Source organism: Stomoxys calcitrans, chromosome 1 (assembly GCF_963082655.1).
Source record: "Stomoxys calcitrans chromosome 1, idStoCalc2.1, whole genome shotgun sequence".
In the NCBI taxonomy this organism is placed as follows: domain Eukaryota; kingdom Metazoa; phylum Arthropoda; class Insecta; order Diptera; family Muscidae; genus Stomoxys; species Stomoxys calcitrans.
Window position 1 is genome coordinate 29,067,039 of NC_081552.1, and position 23,232 is coordinate 29,090,270.

Here is a 23,232-nt window from a genome sequence, read left to right on the forward strand (position 1 = left end):
CGGTGTTTTATGTTTCAGCTCCAGTTGCTCTTAGAGAATTCGTTTCGAATTAACTGAATTTTATGATGTAAAAAATGTTAGATAGTTCTTTTTGAATGCTAACTACACATTTATTTAAAATTACAATGTTTACTCAAACTGTCAACGCATGGTGACACGCTGTCAAACTTAAACAAATATTGGACATCCTAGTTAAACAGATCAATTACCAATGAAATAGGTCTTCATTTACATATGTATATGGACAATATAAAATCTATTAGAGAGTTTAGTTTAGCAAACAGTTTAGTATTGGATCTTAAGGCTTTTCAAAGGGTAGAATCGACAATTGGGCTAAAAAATTTTAAAAATGGTATCTTTGACTGTACTCAATTTGATTTTATATAATTTTCTGGAGCATCACATAAAATGGGCCATCATTTTCAATTGCTGGAATATGAATAGTAAGTTTTTAGCCAGAGTCCGGATAAAAAGATATTTTAAAGAGTAAAACCTTGCATTTTAGCTCAAGTAGAATTGACCGAAATATTGATGGCCAATAATGTGTATGTGCAATTATGGAATATAAACCGTCTAAAGCTGGAGGTTAATATTAATGGCCATTATGTAACTCATAATAGTCCTCATATAGGCATATTTTTCGATTTTAATTGCGCAAAATCGGATAAAGTTCTCAATAAGGTGAAGATAACACAACTCTACGGTTTAAATACAATTTTTAACCTATTTTTATTTGTAGACCAGCCAAGAAAAACTATTCACCGATCGTTTTCATTGGCTGATTTACGATGATAACTCCAATGTGACCAAATTTCGTCAACAATTCAAACATTATAATATGGCAGTAGATGCTGATGTCAACTACGTTTTTCCCAATCAAGCCCTGTTGAATTCGGAGCACAATTTTTCATATCTCCTTTATGATGTCTATAATAATGGATACAATTTGGGTGGAAAGTTGAATATGACACATGATAAGGAAATAATTTGCAGTCGAAAACAATGTGAACTGAAGGAATATCTTTCCACTCTACATGAGAAAAGTAAATATGAAAATCGTTGGTATCTAGGTGACATGAAAATGCGAGTATCCACTGTGGTAAGTTATGAAGGACTTCAATTCATTTGATATTTTCAGAAACTTATAGAAGAAAATGCAAATTTGCTCACCAACGAAGTTTTTACTGTTATGTCATTTAGTTTATGAAGATTCTTTAGGATTGCTATGGAAACAGATTCGAGAACAAAATGTTGTGTATTGTGATATCGCAAAGTAGCGTCTAGTGAATTTCGAATTCAAGCGTTTCTGAAAATTGGGGTAAGGGAGAGGGTCCGATCAGATATCAAAAAATTTAGTACCCTATTTTCACAGCGGGTTCATTATGCACCATCTGTGAAAATGTCAAGAAAATCGGTTCAGCCGTTTCTGAGTCTATAAGGAACAGACAAACAAACCTACAAACAAACACAAATTGATTCTTATATGTAAGAAGATTTGTTCGGGAGATGTTGTTTTTAGCAACCGTTTGTTATTCATTTGAATATTTTTAGATAACGTATTTTTCAGTTTATAGTGTTGAACTATTATCTATGGCAGACGATATATGTGGTGTTAACTCAGCTGTTTATTGTTCGGTTATCGAGTTTTGTTTATCGACAGATAGCAATGAAGAGCACAGCTGTAGTATAATTTTGTTCATCCTAGTATTTGTGCACTTCGCATCTTTCCAGTCAAATTGCAATTTTTTGAGACTTTTTTAACCACGAGCATTTAAATAGTTCTTGTTCAGCCAGTCAACTCTGCCACTATTGATTGTTCCAAGAAAATACAGTGCATTTCGTTATAATCCAAGTCGAACCGTTGCCGCTAAAGCAGTAATTCTGGAATATTATCAGAGCCATCAAAAAACACAGGTAAAATATAATTTTTATACCCTCCACCATAGGATGGGGGTATACTAATTTCGTCATTCTGTTTGTAATTACTCGAAAGATTCGCCACATTTTATGTCGATCTAGCCATTTCCGTCCGTCCGTCAGTCTGTCGAAGGCACGCTAACTTCCGAAGGAGTAAAGCTAGCCGCTTGAAATGTTGCACAAATACTTCTTATTAGTGTAGGTCGGTTGGTATTGTAAATGGGCCATATCGATCCATGTTTTGATATAGCTGCCATATAAACCGATCTTGGGTCTTGACTTCTTGAGCCTCTACAGTGCGCAATTCTTATCCGATTGGAATGGAATTTTGCACGACGTGTTTTGTTATGATATCCAACAACAGTGCCAAGCATGGTTCAAATCGGTCCATAACCTGATACATCTATCATATAAACCGATCTAGGGTCTTGATTTCTTGAGCCTCTAGAGAGCGCAATTCTTATCCGATTTGGCTGAAATTTTGCATGACGTACTTTTTTTAACTTTCAACAACTGTGTCAAATAAGGTTCAAATCGGTTCATAACCTGATATAGCTGCCATATAAACTGATCTTGGGTCTTGACTTCTTGAGCTTCTAGAGGGCCCAATTCCTATCCGATTTGGCTGAAATTTTGCATGACGTATTTTATTTTTACTTTCAACAACTGTGTCAAATAAGGTTTAAATCGATTCATAACCTGATATAGATGCCATATAAACCGATCTGGGATCTTGACTTCTTGAGCCTCTAGGGGGCGCAATTCTCATCCGATTTGGCAGAAATTTTGTGCGACGGATCCTCTCATGACCATCAACATACGTGTTTATTATGGTCTGAATCGGTCTATAGCCCGATACAGCTCCCATATAAATCGATCTCTCTAGTTTACTTCTTGAGCCCCCAAAGGGCGCAATTCTTATTCGAATTGGCTGACATTTTACACAGGTGTCCAACATATAATTTAATTGCGGTCCAAACCGGACCATATCTTGATATCGCTCTCATAGCAGAGTAAATCTTTTCTTATATCCTTTTTTGCCTAAGAAGAGATGCCGGGAAAGAACTCGACAAATGCGATCCATGGTGGAGGGTATATAAGATTCGGCCCGGCCGAACTTAGCACGCTTTTACTTGTTTTTTCTTTAAACTTATTTAAGAAAATTCAGCTTAAAAAATATGTATTTCTTATTAAACATTTTTTTAAGTGGCTTCTACAGAGTTTTTTATTTTAATTTAATTGAGAAACTTATTACTGTACAGTAAGGCTTATTGCCCTGTATCATCATTAAAAAAATTATGTCGGTAGGCTAGAAGATGCATGAAAGACTATCAAACATGACATCATGAGTTCAAATATCCCCTCGACCACCAACAAAACTAATAGGATTTATTTTAAAGAATAATAAATCGAGAGAGAAAAATCCGAGGGAGAAGCTGCAGCAAGCAGAAAAGAACGAATAAGCGCAGCGCGCCCGAACGACGCACGCTGAAAGCAATTTTTATTTTTGGTACCATAACATAAATTAGACAATAACCACAACACCAATGTTGGTTGTCACAACAACAAAGTTTCGGTTGGCAAAAAAATTGGTTGAGGTTACAAATCTGTTTTCTGGGAGTACCATCATCAGGGATTGGTTCTGCGATATCCTCTTCGCTGCCAGACGCTAGCAGTTGGGTAAAATGTTCTTAACATATCCTCAGCATGCAATCTGTGTCTGTTCGCCACATTTCTTTTTTTGACTCTGCAGGAGGATATGCCTGCACCAAAGCCATCGGTTTGATGTTTAATTCTTTGGTAGAATTTCTGGACTTCAATCTGACTCCTGTACATCTCGATTCGCTCACACTCACGTCTTTCCAATTCCTTTTTCTTTCTGCGGAATAGACGTTTCTCCTCTCTCCTTTTCTCCCGATACCTCTCCATCATCTGGGGCGTTGCAGGGTTGCTCTATATTCCGCGTTCTTAGCTTCAGTAGCATTTCGAGACTCTTGGTCGTACCATGGGTTTCTAGGGGGAAGCTTCCGGTACCCAAGTATGTAGTTTGCCACTGCGCCATTATATCAACGGAACAAGGAGTGCTTTCATCAAGCAGTTGGGTCAGTCGAGTGGAGTATGCCGTTGCCATCTGTTGTGTCTGCAGCTCTTCAATGTCCATCTTTCCTCGCCATGTTTAAACGGGTGCGAGGATTTGCTGCAACAAGATAATAATGCGAATCTATATTTGGATCGATCGTACTTCTAACACGCTGGATGAATGCCTTCCATCTATCACAACGTGATCAATTTGGTTCCTCGTGTTTTGATCGGGTGACAGTCATGTGGCTTTGTGAATATTTTTATGTTGAAATCTGGTGCTACTAACTACAATTTTTTTTGCCGCGGCGAAGTCTATTAGCTTCAATCCATTATGGGAAGTTTCTTCGTGTAGGCTACATTTTTCGACTGTTGGACCAAAGATATTTTTCTTCCCTATTTTTGCATTAAAATTTCCCAGAACGATTATAATATTCTCTCGCTCATAGAAAATATCCTTGGTCTTTTCGTCCTTGTCTTTCGTCGGGCAGGGGCACAAATAAGGCTGATGTTGAAGAATTTACCTCTAACGCGGATTGTGGCTAGCCTCTGATCTACTGGAGTTAAGCTTGAGACAAGGAGTTTCAGTCTCCGACTAACCACAAATCCACAGCCAAATTCATTCCTTGTGTTATGGCAGCTATAGTATAATTCGTCACCATTTGGTGTTATTGGAATACCATTCCCAGTCCATCGCATTTCCTGTAAGGCGGTAATGTCTGCCTTTTACTTTTCCAATACCTCCGCCAGGCGTGTAATGCACCTTATCTATAGAGAGTTCGGACATTCCAGGCAGGACATTCTATGGTCCTTTTTATACCCACCATCATAGGTTGGGGGTAAACTAATCTAGTCAATCCGTTTGTAACACCTCGAAATATTCGTCTAAGACCCCATAAACTGGATTGAGGATTGCAAATGGGCCATATCGGTTTAGATTTAGATATAGCTCCCATATAAACTGATCTCCAGATTTGAATTCTTAAGCCCTTACAAGCCGCAATTTTGTTTTGATTTGGCTGAAATTGGGAAAATGTAGTGGTTTGTTATGACTTTCAATCACTGCGCCAAGTACAATTTAAATCTTTCTATAACCTGATATAGCTCCCATATAAACCGAGATCCCGATTTAAGTTTTTGAGCCCCTGTAAGCCACAATTTTTGTCCGATTTGACTTAAATTTTGCATGCGATGTTTCGTTATGACTTCCAATAACTGTGCCAAGTACAATTCAAATCGGTGTATAACCTGATATAGCTCCCATATAAACCGAGATCCCGATTTGAGTTCTTGAGCCTTTACAAGCCGCAATTTTTGTCTGGCTGAAATTGGACATGTAACCGTGCTAAGTACAACTCAAACCGTGATCCCGATTTGAGTTCTTTACTAGCCGCAAATTTTATACAATTTGGCTGTAATTTTGCATGCTTTCAATAACTTTTATGACTTTCAATAACTGTACTAAGTCAAGTCCAAATCGGTCTATAACCTGATATAGCTAACATATAAACCGATCAGCCGATTTGACTTCTTGAGTCCTTACAAGCCGCAAGTTTTGTCCGATTTGGCTGAAATTTTGCATGCGGTGTTCTATTACGACTTCCAACAACTGTGCCAAATACGACCAAAATCAGGCTATAGCCTGATATAGCTCCCATGTAAACGATCTCGATCATCTTTGTTCGGTTCCTAGAAGCTTTAATTTTTGCTGGTTTGACAATAGCTTGGTATGTGAAAAAAAATTATTATACTAAATTTAGTTTGTATAAATTTTTAACAGAATCCATGGTGGTGGGTTCCAAAGATTCGGTCCGGCCGAACTTAGCACGCTTTTACTTGTTACTATTCTTTTGTTTCTCAGAGTAGTTGTAATTTCAAGAGGGCGGGTTACTGGCCCAGCGCCCCAACCGCATGGGTTTTGTGGAATCTCACATGCAATCCCTCGTTGTCGCGAGCCACTTGCTCCAAGATCCGACGCTCGCCTTCAGCCGCCCCTAATCTGGGAGCAGACGCTGATGTTGGGCATTGGTTATTGAAGGCGCCCATAACTTGCCTTGTCATCTCGAGTTTGGAAATCAGTTTTAGTTAAGAGCCAGTGCCACCTGACCTGATCTGGCACAGATACTTTTTATCCATGTAGGTCGTTGGGGATTAAGATTGGGCCATGTCGGTTCAGTTTTGGATATAGCCTCCAAATAAACCGTTCCCCAGTTTTGACTTTTTTGCTCCTAGACACCTCATTTTTCAGCCTATTTGGCTGAAATTTGAAAAACGGGCTTCAGCTCTGACTTGTGATATAGCCCCCATACATAGCAGTTCCTCGGATTTGACTTCTTGAGGTCCTAGAAGCCTCAATTTTCATCCAAATTGGTTGAAATTTGGCACAAGTACTTCCGTTCTGACTTAAAATATACATGCCAAGTATAATTCAAATCGGTCTATATATAGATATAGCCCCTATATATGTAAACCGATCCCCAGATTTTACTTCTCGAGCTCCTAGGGTCCTCAATTTTCACTTGATTTGTCTGAAATTTCGCACAAAGACATCTGCTATGACATCCACCGTCTTTCAATGTACTGATATAGGCCGATTCCTCGATATGACTCCTTGAGACTATAGCAGCCGCATCCAATTCTGAATTTCATTGTTGTAAGGCAAGTTTTAGCGGAGTCCATGGTGGTGGGTACCCAAGATTCAGCCCGGCCGAACTCAGCACGTTTTTACTTGTTGCCTGTTTAACGTAAATACAATATTGTCTCCAAGGTTTCAACGGTTTATGCCATTCCATTGAAATATTTGTGTCTTTCGTAATAAGATTTTATTTATCCTATTGTTCTTTCCAATACCAAACCTAATGCTGGGCGTTTTTTATTTCAGGTTACTAAGTTGCCCTTTACAGAAGACCCTGAAAAAATACTAAATTTTCTGGCTTCTGAGGATCATAAGCATATTGATGGGGTGGCTCGATTTGGTTTTGGTTATCTAATGATTCTAAAGGATACTCTGGGCTGCGAGTGAGTGCAATTTAGAGTTTTCACAGGAATCCTTTGAAATAGTTGAACTTTTACTCTATTGCACAGTTTTGCTTACAACTTCACCAATGCCTGGAGCGTGACCTTAACAGAAGGTGGCATTTTCGGTGCCATGACCATAGAGCAGACAGCCGAGATTGGTTCATCGCCCCTTACCTTGGCAAGGGGACGTTTTCCGCTGGCGCAACCTACCATAGCTATGGGTAACTTTCGTCAAGTTTGCATATTTCGCACGCCTCGTAATTCCGGCATTAGAGGTGAGGTATATTTGAAACCTTTTGCCTCTATAGTATGGATATTTTTGGTTGCCATCATAACAATGACTGCAATACTCTTGTGGATCACCTTCAAAGTGGAGGCAAGTAAATTGAAAATTTATTTGAGATTTATACCCTCGCTGCTGACTAGTGGATTGATTGCCTTTGGATCGGCCTGTTGTCAGGGTAGTTTCCTGGTTCCCCGCTCGATGGGTGGCCGAGTGGCCTTTTTCTCACTCTCACTGCTGACATTCATTATTTACAACTATTACACATCAATAGTGGTGGCTATACTTCTGGGTTCACCCGTCAAATCAAATATTAAAACTTTGCTGCAGCTGGGAGAGAGCAATTTGGAGATGGCAATTGAACCCATACCTTATACGAAAATGTATATAAATGTAAGTTGAATGGAGTGATTGTATATGATGGAGACAGGTTGTATGGTAGTCTACAATGAAATGGGTTAAAGGGAGACTAAAGTTTAAACTTAAACAAATAATAAATCTACAAGTAAAAAAGCAATAAGTTCGACAGGGCCGAACTTTGGATACCCACCACCTCGGGTATATATTGGGTTGCCCAAAAAGTAATTGCGGATTTTTTAAAAGAAAGTAAATGCATTTTTAATAAAACTTAGAATGAACTTTAATCAAATATAGTTTTTGTAAACTTTTTTTCTAAAGCAAGGCAAAAGTAACAGCTGATAACTGACAGAAGAAAGAATGCAATTACAGAGTCACAAGCTGTGAAAAAATTTGTCAATGCCGACTATATGAAAAATCCGCAATTACTTTTTGGGCAACCCAAAATATAACCCCCTTTCGTCATAATCCGGTGAAAACTGGATATCTTATGCACTCAAATTCGGCACGGACATTGAGTGGTCTAATTAATATATAAGTCACTGTTCAATTTTGTAGAACAAAATATTGGCCTTTTTGGCAGCTATATCCAAATATAAACCGATCTAAACCCTAAAGGACAAGGATGTCGAAAAGTCTAACATAAGTCATAAGTTTATACCGCCAAGATTTTGAAACGAGAGACCATTCTGGCACCTATAACCAAATTTGGACCAAATTATACAAGGATAGTATAACTTCACTACTATATCCGTAGTTAAATCTTAATTAGGGCTGGTCTCGAACGTTTTTTGTTCAGGTCCCGAGAACTCATATACAAGTAACATTTTCAGAAAATAAATCTGCTTTTTATGGGTTTAAGACCCTAAATTGGATGATCGGTCTATATGGCTGCTATATCTGTATAGTTTGATCTGACTCATATTTGGGTCGGATGTCGAGAGGTTTACAACCACTAACTATTTAAAATTTCAGTGAAATCGGGTAATAAATAAAACTTTTGTGAGCTTCAGACCCTTAATCGATCCGATTAAGGGCTCCGATCTTTACCATATTTGGGTCAAATGGCTTAAATGGTGGCTTAAAACAACTCACTGATTCAAATGATTCAACGAAATCGGGTAATAATTGCAGCTTTTATGGGCTCCAGACCCTTAAAAGGCAGATCGGTCGATATGGCAGCTATATCTAAATATAGTTCGATCCAAACCATATTTATATCAGATATCGGGAGGCTCAAAACAACTCACTGTTTTGATTTTCAGCGAAATCGGATAAAAAATAAAGCTTTAATGGGCTCCAGACACCTTATCAGCAGATCGGTCTATACGACAGCTATATCTAAATATAGGCCGATCTAAACAATATTCGGATCCGATACTGTTTAAAATTTTAGCGAAATCGGTTAAAAAATAAAGCTTTTTTTAGCTTCAGACCCTTTATCGGGAGATCGTTCTATAAGAACGAAATATAGTCCGATCTAAACCATATTTAATAGATATTGGCAGGCTTAAAAAAAGCAATCATGGGCTTAAGATCCTTTATCGGCAGATCGGTCTATAAGACATATATATCTAAATATAGTCCGATCTGAATAATATTCAGGTCGGATATCGGGAAGCTTAAAATAACTCACTGTTTCAAATTTCAGCGAAATCGGATTAAAAATAAAGCATTTATGGGCATTAGACCCTTTACCGGCAGATCGGTCTATACAGCAGGTTTATTCAAATATGGTCCGAGTTGACCCGTTCAAGAACTTAACCAGCGTGCATCAAAAGGACGTATCTATGCCAAATTTCAGCTCTATATCTCAATTTTTAAAATCTGTAGAGGGATTACAACAGAAGGACGGTTAGACGGACAGACACACGGACATCATTAAATCGTCTTAGATTTTTACGACGATCCGAAATATGTATACTTTGTAGGATCGGAAATTGATTTTTCGATGTGTTGCAAACGGAATGACTAAATGAATATACCCCCTGTCCTATGGTGGTGGGTATAAAATGGAAGTAGATGGGCAGAAATCTAATCATCTTCACTAACCTAATTATTTGGGTTTTTTCCTTCTCTATGCCACCATTTGAATTCTCTAGACCTCTAATGATCCCGCAATTCGTAGCATTGTTCGCAATAAAATTCAACCCCTTAAGGACCCGCAATCTATATGGATGCCTATTAAGGAAGGTTTGCATAGAATCCATGATGATCCCGGCTTTGTCTATGTTACGGATACTTTTGCTAGTTATGATCTCATCGAAAGGTCTTTTACGGCTCAAGAAATATGTGACACCAATGAGATTTTATTCAGACCTGAGCAATTGCTCTATGAGCAGATGCATCGCAATTCCTCTTATAGAGAGTTTGTTAAAATCAAGTAAGTTGCTATTGGCGATTAAGGCAAATTATACCTAACACTTGTTTCCTTGGTTTTATTTTTAGACAATTGCGCATCTTGGAATCTGGTGTCCATCGCCGCCATGAGGGTAAATGGATCAAGAAACGTTTGCATTGCTATCTCTCAAGTGGCGTTTTGCTACAAGTCGGCTTGGAATACACCGCCCCTTTGTTCATAATGATGGCCAGTGTTTATGGTTTGGTCATCATTCTGCTCTTAATGGAAATTTGTTGGTTCAAGTATTGGAAAGGCGTCAATGTGGCTCGTTTCATGACATTTGGAAAAAATTAAGCTGTTATATGGAGTTCAAAAGGAAATATGGTCTTTCACACTATCATGAATTATATGCACAATTTTGTAGGCCCTGAGCACCGAGTTACTTGAAATAGATTCAATATACACTAGCAAAAAATAAAGACGCTTTAAAGTTTTAACAAGTAAAAGCGTGCTAAGTTCGGCCGGGCCGAATCTTATATACCCTCCACCATGGTTCGCATTTGTCGAGTTCTTTTCCCGGCATCTCTTCTTAGGTAAAAAATGATATAAGAAAAGAGTTGCTCTGCTATTAAAACCATATCAAGATATGGTCCGGTTCGGACAACAATTAAATTATATGTTGGAGACCTGTGTAAAATTTCAGCCAATTCGTATAAGAATTGCGCCCATTGGGGCTCACGAAATAAAATAGAGAGAACGATTTATATGGGATCTGTATCGGGCTATAGACCGATTCAGACCATAATAAACACGTTTGTTGATGGTCATGAGAGGATCCGTCGTACAAAATTTCAGGCATATCGGATAATAATTGCGACCTCTAAGGGTCAAGAAGTTAAGATCCCAGATCGGTTTATATGGCAGCTATATCAGGTTATGGACCGATTTGAACCATACTTGGCACAGTTGTTGGATATCATAACAAAACACGTCGTGCCAAATTTCAGGCAAATCGGATAATAATTGCGACCTCTAGAGGCTCAGGAATTCAAGACCCAAGATCGGTTTATATGGCAGCTATATCAGGTTATAAACCGATTTAAACTATACTTGACACAGTTGTTGGTTATCATAACAAAACGCGTCGTGCAAAATTCCATTCCAATCGGATAAGAATTACGCCCTCTAGAGGCTCAAGAAGTCAAGACCCAAGATCGGTTTATATGGCAGCTATTTCCGGTTATGGACCGATTTGAACCATACTTGTCACAGTTGTTGGATATCATAACAAAACACGTAGTGCAAAATTTCATTCCAATCGGATAAGAATTGCGCACTCTAGAGGCTCAAGAAGTCAAGACCCAAGATCGGTTTATATGGCACCTATATCAGGTTATAAACCGATTTGAACCATACTTGGCACAGTTGTTGGATATCATAACAAAACACGTCGTGCAAAATGTCATTTCAATCGGATAAGAATTGCGCACTCTAGAGGCTCAAGAAGTCAAGACCCAAGATCGGTTTATATGGCAGCTATATCAAAACATGGACCGATATGGTCCATTTACAATACCAACCGACCTACACTAACAAGAAGTATTTGTGCAAAATTTCAAGCGGCTAGCTTTACTCCTTCGGAAGTTAGCGTGCTTTCGACAGACAGACGGACGGACGGACGGACAGACGGACGGACGGACAGACGGACGGACATGGCTAGATCGACATAAAATGTCGCGACGATCAAGAATATATATACTTTATGGGGTCTCAGACGAATATTTCGAGTAGTTACAAACAGAATGACGAAATTAGTATACCCCCCATCTTATGGTGGAGGGTATAAAAATTAAATTTGTATTTTTTAATAAAAACGCAATTAAGTTAGTTTAGGTATCAAAAGATTCTTCTTTCTTATGTACAACCTGTTGCAGGACGGTCGCCACCGATCTCTCTTTGGCATAGTCATGCTGCTTTTAATTGAGCAATTGGTTGGCTATTCTGATTTTTATCATGGTATTCATTATACGCTCTTTGTTTTTGAATAGAGCCAGTACACATTGGTGGCTGGGTAGCCATTATTGAAACATTTTCAAATGTTGATGGTAGGGCTCGAACCCAGTTGTTCAGTGTCATAGGCGGACATAACTCTAATGGTTTGATTCTCTTCTCGATGGGTTCTTGAGGGTAAATGGTGTATTATTGTTGATTTACCTCAGCTATATTGGCGCCCGAGCAGGGACTTACTCCAAATGGAACAGCGCTGACATTGTGGGAGAATGAAGTCCAACACATAATAGTGTAAAAATTTCTAATTTGAAGATTTCATCATCCCATAAATAGAGTTGAGCTACATTAAACAAGTAAAAACGTGCTTAATCTTGGGTACCCACCACTATGGCTTCCGCTAAAAATTTACCCTTATGTGAGGAAGTGATGCTAATGCATATCACCAGATATGGGAAAGTTTGGAAATCAGAATAAGTTACGGAAATAAACCGTCCTTTATTACCAGGAACAGGAGTGAGTTACTAGATATTACCTTTGTATTGGAGAATATAAGTGGAAGGATATGTGACTGGGAATTGTTGGATGACCACCAAACCCATTGGAAAAAGTTGGAGGTTTAGACCGCGTGTTATGCACTGCACTGCATACTGCAGTTGTCAGACCTATTATGCTATATGGTACCGTGGTCTGGTGGGTGGCGCTTCAAAAGTCCTCCTTCTGTTCAATAGTTTGCTGGATCCAAGGGATGGCTTGCTTGTGCGTCACAGCCGCACTAAGGACGAATTTAACTACACCTTATGCCTTTGAATTTAATGATACATCTAGTGCCTCTGAACATTGTGGTTAGAAAAATTGCTGCGTCTAGTACAGTAAGGCTAAGGGTGCTTTCTCTTTGACCTTGCGGCAGTTAGGGGTACTGTGTCATCCTTGATACAATGTCTGATGTTCCATGTAGTGTGGAGTACACATTGGCTGAGCCGATAAAATTTGTAGTGTGCTAAGATCGGCCAGGCCGAATCTTGCGAACCCACAACCATGGATTCTGCCAAAAATGTATACAAAATAAATTTAGTTGAAGGGCATAATTTTATTCTTCATACCAAACATCAATCAAACCAGCAAAAATTAAAGCTTCTAGGAACCGAACAAAGAAGATCGAGAGACCGGTTTACATGGAAGCTATGTCAGGATATAGACTGATTTGGACCGTATTTGACACAGTTGTTGGAAGTCGTAACATAACACCTCATGTCAAACGTTGGCCAAATCGGACAAAAATTGCGGCCTGTAAGGGCTCAAGAAGTCAAATCAGAAGATCGGTTTATATGGGAGCTATATCAGGTTATAGACCGACCAGGTTATAGGACCATATGTGACACAGTTGTTGGAAGTCGTAAAGGACTCCTCATGCAAAATGTCAGCCAAATCGAACAAAAATTGCGGTTGCAGAGGCTCAACAAGTCAAATCGGGAGAGCTATATCTAAATCTGAAGCGATAGTTGGCCCATTTGCAATCTCCAACGATCTACATCAATATTAAGTATCTGTGCAAATTTTCAAGCTGCCAGCTTTACGGGTTAGACAGCTATCGTGATTTCGACAGACGGACGGATGGACATGGTTAGATTGACTCGGAACGTCGAGACTTTCAAGAATATATACACTTTATGGGGTCTTAGACGAATATTTCGAGGTGTTACAATCGGAATGACTAGATTAGTATACCCCATCCTATGGTGGTGGGTATAAACATTACTGTACCACTATTCCTTGTAGAACCGATTGCGATATACCTGGTAATAGAAGTTGCAAATTGAAGAACACACGTCTCAGTCAATGTTTCCGTCATGACAGGTAAAACATGCTGACACACTGTAAGTAAGGACTTTTGCAGAAGCTGTGAGGACGTCGAGGAAGAGGAGACTATAGAACATCTCTTGTGAGTGTGTCCCGCACTGGCAGCCAGCAAGAATTCCACATTAGGTTTTCATTGGTTTGACAATTTGTCTGAATTAGTGAATGGTTCATACCTTAAGTTGCAGGACTTTTTGAAGGGACCTGTATGGTTCAATGGTAGGAACTAGAGGACATCTTCCTTCTCCCGTTCATGTGGTAGGTCGAGACGTCTCTCCGACAGAAGGAGTACACTTTGGCGGCCTTCTTCGATATTTTGGGGGTGCCTCAATAATGTGGAGATAGGGGCGATAGTCGCCGCACTGGACTGCACGGGGATTCACCCCTTAATCTCCCAGTGGACCAATAATATGCTTTATTGCAAGTCTATAAATGCTAACCTGGGAGATAGTGTAGTCAGAGGGCGGGTGATTAGAGGAAAGCCCCAAGGAGGGGTTTTTTGACGATTCTATGGAAGCTCGTATTTAATGAAATCCTGATGGATCTTGTTGGGGACGGCACGAGCATTATCGCTTATGCGGACGACGTCGTTCTGCTGGTCCGAGGCAGGTTTCTGTCGATGATCAGCGAGATAATTGAAGGGTCACTGAGGAGATTGTCACGATGGGCTACCAGGAAATGGGTTGAGGACCAACCCAGGAAAGAAGGAGCTGGTGCTCTTCACGCGTAGATATACGATATCGGAGTTCAGACTCCCGTCCTTGGACGGTGTCACTCTGCGGCTGTCGAAGGAGGCGAAGTACCTAGGCAAGAAGCCGTAAGGCAATGTGGGGAGTACGAAGGTTCTGTAGGAAGTGGGGGGTAACTCCCAAGATGATTATTGGATTGGATTGGGCACTGGTATGGAGGAGTCCGAGGAGGTCCAGAGACTGGCCTGCGTCGGGATCACAGGGGCACTGAGATCCGCACCGCAGGAAGACCTGGAGGCGATGCTGGATATGCAGCTCATTGGGGCCTTTATTTGCAACTGCACTGAGGGAGCTCGGCATGCTGAAGGAGGATGGTTGCCTCCACAATTCTATTCTGGGTATTATTATGATGCACTCAATATCAGTGTGTCTTTGAGACTGCCGGAAGAGTGCACGGTCTTTCAGGCAAAGGTCTGTGCCACTGCAGTGGCCGCAAGAGAAATTCTGGTAAGGGACTTACAGCCCTCGAATCTCTGAATTTATGTCGACGGTATGGCGGCGCTCAAGGCCTTAGGGTCGAGGATGATGAGGTCGAGATGCGTGGCGGATTGTTTCTAGTCCCTGGATAGGCTCCGTGCCCACGATGTGACGCCGACATGAGTTAATGGTCATGAGGGGATTCCGCGAAATGAGAGGGCGGACGAGTGCGCCAGGAGGGGTTCGTCTGAACGGGTCAAATCGGACTATATTTAGATATAGCTACCATATAGACCGATCTCCCGATAAAGGGTCTGAAGACCATAAATGCATTATATATTACCCGATATCGCTGAAATTTTCAACAGTGGGTTATTTTAAGCCTCCCGACATCTGACCTAAATATGGATAGTTCCATATATACATATAGCTACCATATACACCGATCTCCCGATAAAGGATCCGAAACCCAGAAAAGCTATATATTACCCGATTTCGCTGAAATTTAAAACAGTGTTACAACTTTAGTCCGATTTGGCTGAAATTTTGCATGTAGTGTTCTGTTACGACTTCCAATAACTGTGTTAAGAACGGTTTAAATCGGTTTATAACTCCCATATAAACCGATCTCCCTATTTTATTTCTTGAGCCACTGGAAGCCATAATTTTTGTCCGATTTGGCTGAAATTTTGCATGTAGTGTTCTGTTATGACTTTCAACAACTGCGACAAGTTCGCTCTGAATCGGTCTATAACCTGGTATAGCTCCCATATAAACCCATCTCCCGATTTGACTTCATTAGCCCTTACAAACCGCAATTTTGTCCAATTAGGCTAAAAATTTGCATGTAGTATTCTGTGACGGCTTCCAATAACTGTGCCAAATACGGTTTTAATCAGTCAATAAACTCATATAGCTCACATATAAACCGGTTTTTCGATTATCCTTGGTCGGTTGCTAGTAGCTTTAATATTTGCTGGTTTCACAGAAGTGTGGTATGTAGAATAAAACAAAAGCGTGCTAAGTTCGGCGGGGCCGAATCTTATATACCCTCCACCATGGGTCGCATTTGTCGAGTTCTTTTCCCGGCATCTCTCCTCAGGCAAAAAAGGATATAAGAAAAGATTTGCTCTGCTATTAAATCGATATCAAGATATGGTCCGGTTTGAGCCACAATTAAATTATATGTTGGAGACCTGTGTAAAATGTCAGCCAATTCGAATAAGAATTGCGCCCTTTGGGGGCTCAAGAAGTAAAATAGAGAGATAGACTTATATTGGAGCTGTATCGGGCTATAGACCGATTCAGACCATAATAAACACCTATGTTGGGGGTCATGAGAGAATACGTCGTACAAAATTTCAGGCAAATTGGATAATAATTGCGACCTCTAGAGGCTCAATAAGCCAAAATCCCACATCGGTTTATATGGCAGCTATATCAGGTTAAGAACCGATTTGAACCATGATTGCAAAATTTCAGCCAAATCGGATAGGAATTGCTCTCTCTAAAAATTTCATTCCAATCGGAATTGTGAAAAGGGTCCCAATGCTACCCGAAGTCGAGACCAGGATCTGTTTCGCCTGAAGGTTTATTGGTTGGCGGCTAGAGTTGAAGTGCACGTAATCTTCCCTCGCCTGATGGCTTCAAGGCGGAGAAACAGGATCTTGGTAAGCATTTTAAGTCGTAAAAAGGAATCTACTCAAGAATTCAAGAAAAGTGAGGTAGAAATATGGGGCGAAATGTTTAGAGTCTCTAACATAGCTTTGAATTCGGTTCCCGATCGCAATTATATTCCGGAAAAGAAAAGCGTTCAAGTAAAAATTGCTTGACTCCGCAGTACTGGGTCTTAGGCCCATTTAAGCAACATTTATTATCCGACTTGCTGAAATTTAGGACAGTGAGGGCCCTCGATATCGTTGTAGAATTTGGATATAGCTGCCATATAGACCGAGCTCTTCATTTAATGTCTTGAGCCCGTAATAGGCGCATTCATTTGGGACAGTTGATTGTATTAGGGTGCTCGACATCTTTGTTCAATTTGGCCCAGATCGGTCCAGATTTGAATATAGCTGGCATATAGACCGATCTTTCGATTTAGGTTATTGAGCCCTGATCTCTTAATTTATGGGGCATTTATTGTCTGATTCGTGGAAATGTGGGATAATGGGTTGTGTTAGGGTCTTCGACGATCTGCGATTTAAAGTTTTAGGTTCACAAAAGGTGAATTTATGAACCAAATCTGCTGAAATTAAGCACAATGTCCTATATTGGGCCCCTCCACATTCGTACCAAGAGTGTGCAAGATTGGTCTTTATTTGGATATAACTGCCATATGGACTGATCACTCAATTTAAGGTCTTACACCCATATTAGGCGCATTTATTGTCCGATTTCTCAGAAATTTGGTACAGTGAGCTATGTTGGGCGCCTTAGCATCCTACTCCCCTACGGCCAAGATCGGTACAGATGTTAATATGTGTGTTTGGGGGTTGGGGTGATCCCCCTAACACTTGGTCCGACAATTGGATATCAAATACGTTTTCTTATCCTAAATACCTTTCATTTGAGTCCCATATTGTCGTGATTGGTCTAAATATACAATATGTTAGGTACCCCATCCGAAATTTGGATACCAAATTTTTATTTTTGGGGTACTATATGAGAACACACAAAATTTCTCTGAAATCTGGCGTTTCTGAAAATTAGGGTAAGGGGGAGGGTCCGATATCAAAAAATGTAGTACCCTATTTTCACCACGGGAGCATTATGCACCATCAGTGAAAATTTCAAGAAAATTGGTTCAGCCGTTTCTGAGTCTATAAGGAACACACAAACAAACAAATACAAATTGATTTTTATACCCTCCACCATAAGATGGGGGGTACACTAATTTCGTCATTCTGTTTGTAACTACTCGAAATATTCGTCTGAGACCCCATAGTGTATATATTTTCTTGATCGTCGTGACATTTTATGTCGATCTAGCCATGTTCGTCCGTCTCTCCGTTCGTCCGTCCGTCTGTCTGTCGAAAGCACACTAACTTCCGAAGGAGTAAAGCTAGCCGCTTGAAATTTAGCACAAATACTTCTTATTTGTGTAGGTCGGTTGGTATTGTAAATGGGCCATATCGGTCCATGTTTTGATATAGCTGTCATATAAACCGATCTTGGGTCTTGACTTCTTGAGCCTCTAGAGGGCGCAATTCTTATCCGATTTGAATGAATTTTGGCACTACGTGTTTTGTTGTAATATCCAACAACTGTGCTAAGTATGGTTTAATTATGATATCCAAAAACTGTGCCAAGTATGGTTCAAATCGGTCTATAACCTGATATAGCTGTCATATAAACCGATCTTGGGTCTTGACTTCTTGAGCCTCTAGAGTGTGCAATTCTTGTCCGATTGGAATGAAATTTTGCACGACGTGTTTTGTTGTAATATCCAACAACTGTGCTAAGTATGGTTTAAATCGGTCCATAACCTGTTATAGCTGACATATAAACCGATCTTGGGTCTTGACTTCTTGAGCCTCTAGAGTGTGTAATTCTTGTCCGATTGGAATGAAATTTTGCACGACGTGTTTTGTTATTATATCCAACAACTGTGCCAAGAATGGTTTAAATCGGTCTATAACCTGATATAGCTGTCATATAAACCGATCTTGGGTCTTGACTTCTTGAGCCTCTAGAGGGCGCAATTCTTATACGATTTGAATGAATTTTGGCACGACGTGTTTTGTTATGATATCCAACAACTGTGCCAAGTATGGTTCAAATCGGTTCATAACCTGATATAGCTGTCATATAAACCGATCTTGGGTCTTGACTTCTTGAGCCTCTAGAGTGTGCAATTCTTGTCCGATTGGAATGAAATTTTGCACGACGTGTTTTGTTATTATATCCAACAACTGTGCCAAGAATAGTTTAAATCGGTCTATAACCTGATATAGCTGTCATATAAACCGATCTTGGGTCTTGACTTCTTGAGCCTCTAGAGGGCGCAATTCTTATACGATTTGAATGAATTTTGGCACGACGTGTTTTGTTATGATATCCAACAACTGTGCCAAGTATGGTTCAAATCGGTTCATAACCTGATATAGCTGTCATATAAACCGATCTGGGATATTGACTTCTTGATCCCTAGAGGTCGCAATTATTATCCGATTTGCCTGAAATTTTGTACGACGGATTCTCTCATGACTATCAACATACCCGTTTATTATGGTCTGAATCGGTCTATAGCCCGATACAGCTCCCATATAAATCGATCTCTCTATTTTACTTCTTGAGCCCCCAAATATGTACGATTTGAGTGTTTTTTTTTTGGGTGGGGTGACCCACGAAACACTTAGTCTCACAATTGGATATAAGAGGCGCTTTCTAGTTCTTACTTGAAAACCATGTAATACTTTTGAACAAAAAAGTATTGCCCAGCAGCACGTCGTTATGTCTTGTCTATCGGTGAGTTAAAAATGGTTGCAATCTTAACCTTAAGGTTTGCAACTCCTCCCCACACATTAATTAAATCACACAGTGTCAATCATAATGACATTGATCAACTATTTTGGGGTGAGATGGTCCGCTAGATATATGACCAGAATGAAGATATCAGATTCACAGTCCACAACCTTATACCTTTAATTGAACCCCATATTGTCATGATAAGTGTATACAGCCGTTCGGTGGAGGGTATCTATATGAGGGTTGTGCGCCACACTCCATCTTGAGCACATATTTGAATGACGCACTCTTCTCAAAAATATCTGTTATTTGATACCGATTTTTGGAGGTAAAACTCCATCTAGATTCTTGGACACAAAGTTTAAAGTTATATTCTTATATAGCTTTGATCGAGTAAAATTCCCATTTGGGGGGCCTTTTTGGAGTGGCGCGACCCGCAAATACTTAGATATCATTTTCTATGTCATATTCGCAATTTTCTCCTGAATACCTTTCATTCGAGCCCCATATTGAAATGTACGTCCAATATGTTTGTTTGGAGGAGTTTTTTGGGCTTGGAAGACCCCTTGGATACTTGATTCCAATTTTTAATACCATATTCGTATTCTACTATGCAGTACTTGTCATTTGATACCCATATTGTCCCCATCGGTCCGCTTTTCATTTTAAGCGGTGTTTTGTGGTAACGGGGGAGGGTCCGCCCCCGTCCAATATCAACAAATTATGAAGCCTATCTCTCATTCCTGACCATAGTCGTAGTCTACTCTCGAATACCTTTCATTTGAGTCCCATATTATCATCATCATCTAAAAAGCCTATTTTAGGTGGATTTGGGGTCGGGCGGCCTTTCCAGATACTTGGAGCCAATTTTTAATAATGAATTTGTGCTCTACTCTTGAATATCTTTCATTTGAGTTCCATATTGTCCCTGTCGGCCAATTTTTATTTTTGGGTCGTACATTTGGAGTTAGGGGGGGGGGGGGTCCACCCCCTTCCGATATCAAAAAAATATATATCCTATTGCTCCTTCCAGACCCACCTACACAATCTGTGAAAATTTGAAAGAAATCGGTTCAGCCGTTTTTGAGTCTATACGGAACAAACAAATTTACAAACCCACAAACAAAAATTAATTTACGGATAACGGCCATATATACCGATCTCCCGATCCTTGGAAGTCCGAAGTTCTTGGGACCATAAAAGAACGTTTATTATTCGATTTCGGAAATCGGACGACAATTATAGATTTGGCAGGCCCAACAATTTTTCGAAATGCTGAGGTGAACAAATTTAGTGTCCTGGCAAGAGAAGCCAGGACCACCTATGGCCTTAAAATTTTGCACATGATCTCGATAACACCTTAGCTCCGACCATTTCAAGTTTCGAATGTTATCTCTATCCATTCTCAAACGGCATATTGTTTGCTAGTTTTGTTTTCGATTCTATTCCACTGTACGTCATCAGTTGTTCTTGGCCGTTGAGGAGTGAGCATGTGGTGTTACTGTGGTTGTTTTTAAATGAATAGCGATGTGTAAATTTGTTAAAATGTCCTAAAGTGTAAACCAAAAAAAAGACTCTCTTACTGGTTAATGAAACAAATGTTTGTGTCGACCCTAGCCATCCTGAGTTTTAGCACTGGTTCTGTGTGGAAACATGTCGTTTCAATTTTGAGGCTCAAAGGCATTTGAAAAAAAAAAACAAGTAAAAGCGTGCTAAGTTCGGCCGAGCCGAATCTTATATACCCTCCACCATGGATCGCATTTGTCGAGTTCTTTTCCCGACATCTCTTCTTATGTAAAAAAAAGGATATAAGAAAAGATTTGCTCTGCTATTAGAGCGATATCAAGATATGGTCCGGTTTGGACCAGAATTAAATTATATGTTGGAGACCTTGTAAAATGTCAGCCAATTCGAATAAGAATTGCGCCCTTTGGGGGCTCAAGAAGTATACTAGAGAGATCGATTTATATGGGAGCTGTATCGGGGTATAGACCTATTCAAACCATAATAAACATGTATGTTGATGGTCATGAGAGAATCCATCGTACAAAATTTCAGGCAAATCGGATAATAATTGTGACCTCTAGAGGCTCAAGAAGTCAAGATCCCAGATCGGTTTATATGGCAGTTATATCAGGTTATGAACCGACTTGTACTTTATTTGACATAGTTGTTGAAAGTAACAATAAAAAACGTCTTGCGAAATTTCAGCCAAATCGGATAGGAATTGCGCCCTCTAGAAGCTCAAGAAGTCAAGTTCCCAGATCTGTTTATATGACAGCTATATCAGTATATCAGGTTTTGAACCGATTTGAACCATATTTGGCACAGTTGTTGGATATCATAACAAAATACTACGTGCCAAAATACATTCAAATCGGATAGGAATTGCGCCCTGTAGAGGCTCAAGAAGTCAAGATCCAAGATCGGTTTATATGACAGCTATATCAGGTTATGGACCGATTTGAACCATACTTGGCACAGTTGTTGGATATCATAACAAAACACGTCGTGCAAAATTTCATTCCAATCGGATAAGAATTGCGCACTCTAGAGGCTCAAGAAGTCAAGACCCCAGATCGGTTTATATGGCAGCTATGTCAGGTTATGGACCGATTTGAACCATACTTGGCACAGTTGTTGGATATCATAACGAAACACGTTGTGCAAAATTTCATTCCAATCCAATCGGATAAGAATTGCGCACTCTAGAGGCTCAAGAAGTCAAGACCCCAGATCGGTTTATATAGCAGCTATGTCAGGTTATGGACCGATTTGAACCATACTTGGCACAGTTGTTGGATATCATAACAAAACACGTCGTGCAAAATTTCATTCCAATCGGATAAGAATTGCGCACTCTAGAGGCTCAAGAACTCAAGACCCAAGATCGGTTTATATGACAGCTATATCAAGTTATCCACCGATTTGAAACATACTTAAGAATAAAACACGCCTTGCAAAATTTCAACCAAATCGGATAGGAATTGCGCCCTCTCAAGAAGTCAAGTCTCCAGATCTGTTTATATGATAGCTATATCAGGTTATGAACCGATTTGAACCATACTTGGCACAGTTGTTGGATATCATAACAAAGCACGTGGTGAAAAATTTCATTCCAATCGGATAAGAATTGCGCACTCTAGAGGCTCAAGAGATCAAGACCCAAGATCGGTTTATATGACAACTATATCAGGTTATGAACCGATTTGAATCATACTTAAGAATAAAACACGTCTTGCAAAATTTCAACCAAATCGGATAGGAATTGCGCCCTGTAGAAGCTAAAGAAGTCAAGTCCCCAGATCTGTTTATATGATAGCTATAGATAGAATTGCGAACTCTAGAGGCTCAAGAAGTCAAGACCCGAGATCGGTTTATATGGCAGCTATATCAAAACATGGACCGATATGGCTCATTTACAATACCAACCGACCTACACTAATAAGAAGTATTTGTGCAAAATTTCAAGCGGCTAGCTTTACTCCTTCGGAAGTTAGCGTGCTTGCGAAAGGCAGAAGGACGGACGGACATGGCTAGATCGACTTAAAATGTCGCGACGATCAAGAATATATATACTTATGGGGTCTCAGACGAATATTTCGAGTAGTTACAAACAGAATGACGAAATTAGTATACCCCCCATCCTATGGTGGAGGGTATAAAAACGATGCAAATTTGGGTTTTGTAAGCGCTTCATGATAACATGATGGATGATTTGAACCGTTTTCCATGAAAAT

General features: G+C 39.9%; 1 protein-coding gene across 1 annotated transcript; it reads left to right on the top strand.

Moving 5' to 3' along the window:
• The first annotated feature begins 269 nt into the window (after positions 1-269).
• Positions 270-10,465, top strand: LOC106094749 (ionotropic receptor 75a-like). The gene is made up of 7 exons (XM_059360376.1): positions 270-443; positions 506-681; positions 740-1,099; positions 6,878-7,014; positions 7,081-7,690; positions 9,757-10,037; positions 10,103-10,465. The coding sequence occupies exons 1-7, from the start codon at positions 350-352 to the stop codon at positions 10,347-10,349; spliced, it is 1,905 nt and encodes a 634-aa protein (XP_059216359.1). The 5' UTR covers positions 270-349; the 3' UTR covers positions 10,350-10,465.
• The last annotated feature ends 12,767 nt before the right edge of the window (positions 10,466-23,232 follow it).